The sequence below is a fragment of the Sinocyclocheilus grahami genome, unplaced genomic scaffold (assembly GCF_001515645.1).
Source record: "Sinocyclocheilus grahami isolate Dianchi unplaced genomic scaffold, SAMN03320097.WGS_v1.1 scaffold250.1, whole genome shotgun sequence".
NCBI classification, from domain to species: domain Eukaryota; kingdom Metazoa; phylum Chordata; class Actinopteri; order Cypriniformes; family Cyprinidae; genus Sinocyclocheilus; species Sinocyclocheilus grahami.
In genome coordinates this window covers 899418-901940 of record NW_015505429.1, presented here as the reverse complement: position 1 = coordinate 901940, position 2523 = coordinate 899418, and the positions used below count along the sequence as shown (strand labels likewise).

At 39.9% G+C, this 2523-nt stretch overlaps 1 protein-coding gene across 1 annotated transcript in view; it reads left to right on the top strand.

Annotated features, from left to right (window-relative positions):
• Positions 1-1231, top strand: part of shtn3 (shootin 3) — a 33016-nt gene extending 31785 nt beyond the window's left edge. Inside the window, exon 18 of the mRNA XM_016289664.1 lies at positions 996-1231. Coding sequence (XP_016145150.1) covers positions 996-1140 — 145 coding nt within the window. The 3' untranslated portion in view covers positions 1141-1231. The remainder of the gene's footprint in view (positions 1-995) is intronic.
• The last annotated feature ends 1292 nt before the right edge of the window (positions 1232-2523 follow it).

Sequence of the window (2523 nt, the reverse complement as noted above, 5' to 3'; positions counted from 1 at the left end):
GATTGGGCTCTCGGGCGAGATCCCAATTCGTCAGTCACTGACGTAACGTTGAACGTGACTGACTGAATGGGAACTGTATTTTCCTGCGCTCAAACCTGCCAGTCTAAAGGAAACACTGTGAATGACGTTTGAGGTCATTTGTGAATTACCATAGACTTCTAGTCTAAATAAAACAATTTGCAACTGTTACTGTTATTACACTTGTATACAAAACTTTGTGTGTGACATCACGTGCACTATTGCCGGTGGCAACCGACCACCGCGGGGACGCTGTTGCCACAGCGACCGTCACAGAACTAATCCACACTTCAGTCCATCGAGTAACATCTTATGAAGTGAAAAGATGCATGTTTGTAAGAAACAAATCTATCATTTAAACCATCACTTCTGGCCAAAATATCAGTCCGGAATCCATAATAACACTTCTGCAGTGAAAATGTCAATCCCTATAGTCCTCTCACATTAGAATCCACTCACATGTTTGTTTAGAATTTATTAATCTGTTTTTGCTTGTAAATGATGTTTGATCTGTGCATATTTCTCTCCTGATTAAGACAACTTTTTCAAAGCAATTTTATGGATTATGGACTCGGTTTAAAGATCAAATGTCTTAGTAATGGATTTGTTTCTTACAAACACAGCTTTTCACTTCTCAAAACATTATTTGATGGACTGGAGTGGTGTGGATTACTTGTGGATTATTGTGATGTTTTTATCAGCTGTTTGGACTCTCATTCTGACGGCACCCATTCACTGCAGAGCATCCATTGGTGAGCAAGTGATGCAATGCTACATTTCTCCAAATCTGTTCCAGTGAAGAAACAAACTCTGGGTAGTCTGAGACTGAGGTCATTTTGTGTGAACTTTAAGATTGTTACCTATTTTGCCAAATCCATACCTCATATTTATATATATATATATATATATATACAGTATATAAATATTATGATCTGTATTAAGTTGTCATCCATTTTTGCTTATACTTTTATAATCAGTGAAATGAAGGATGGCGATCCAGAGAAGTGGGCGGGGCCCAATGGGATCGGCCATACGGATGCAAGCGACGTCCTGCAAACCACCATCAGCTCCTCTGCACAAAGCCCCAATGCAGCAAACAGTAGCACAGACGCCGAGTGTTAACAGCAAGTGGCGCTGCAAGGACAGCTGCATTATTTGCACAAAACCATGCTTTCTAAATTTATTTCAAATTCAAAACCAACCGTTCATATTTTAAATGAATATAGAAAAATAATTTCATCATTTGAAGCTTGAAAAAAAAAAACATCTTACCAGACGACCATCTTTTTCCTTTTAGTGTAAATGTACTGTAGCAGTAAACACAGGGTGTTTAGACTAATATTAAAGACATCAGTCATACGCTTCAGATTCATTAAGCACAGTAGTTGCTATTAGATTCATCTTGGATTCATGGATTCAACACCTGAGTCACATTTCCATAGGAATGCAAGCAAGGAAACTTTAATGATGAAGAGTGTAATTTCTGTGCCACTAGCAGCAGAATTTGAGCGACCTGATCAAAGAAATCCTGGAGAAATGATCGGCTAACTGTCCCATTCATCTCAATTCATCTGAGACGGAGCAGAACCTCACGGATGTACGTGATTTATGAGCTGCCATCTTTGCGACCTTTGAAATCCCCCACATGTCATTCCAGAGCTGTACAACTTTCTTTCTCCTGACGAACACAAAAGAAGATATTTTGAGAAATGTCTGTGTTTTTTTTTCCCACACAATGGAAGTCAATGGGGTCCAAAACGTCACTAGACCCCGTTGACTTTCATTGTACGAAAATCAGTTTCTTCCCTCAAAATATCCCTTTAAGAAATATGCATTTTGCATGCTAACAAGTCAAACCTTGATGCCTTGCCCCAATTGACGACACTGGCTCAACCAATGGCGTGAGTTTAGGTCAGGACTAGTTGTTTTAACAATGGCAGATGCCGCTAGTGGCACAGAATATACTTCCGATTCAATGCAAAGCAGTAAAACAATCCTGACAGAATCACTGCACTGCACATCATGGCACCTTTGCTGTTACAAAAAAAGGTCCTAAGTGTGAACTAGACTGTCCAAATTAATCAAGAGATGCATTTATAAGCCATTCAAGCGATTATTTCCGTAAAGAGGAACTGTTGTGGTCTGTTCTGTCTACCTCTTAAGACACACTCACCTCTTGGGGATCGAAATCGCACATCCTAGATGTTAGGAAAATGAATACCATCGAATCATGGAGGGCTACGTGTACCCATGTCTTCCAGCCATTTCCAAAACTTTGCACGGCATGAATGCACTGTAGAAATGTTTGGCTTTGATCGACAGTTGCGTCTTGATTAGATCCGCACACTAATTCTGAGCTGTTCCAATGCAATGTCATCTGCAAATTGTAATATTGTGCAGGATCAGGCTGCCTTTAATAACTGCGAATATTTGCCTTGTGACTCCTCTTGACTCGAAGTGGATCATGTTCATGGTACGACGTGGAGAATATTAGTGAGACTGTAG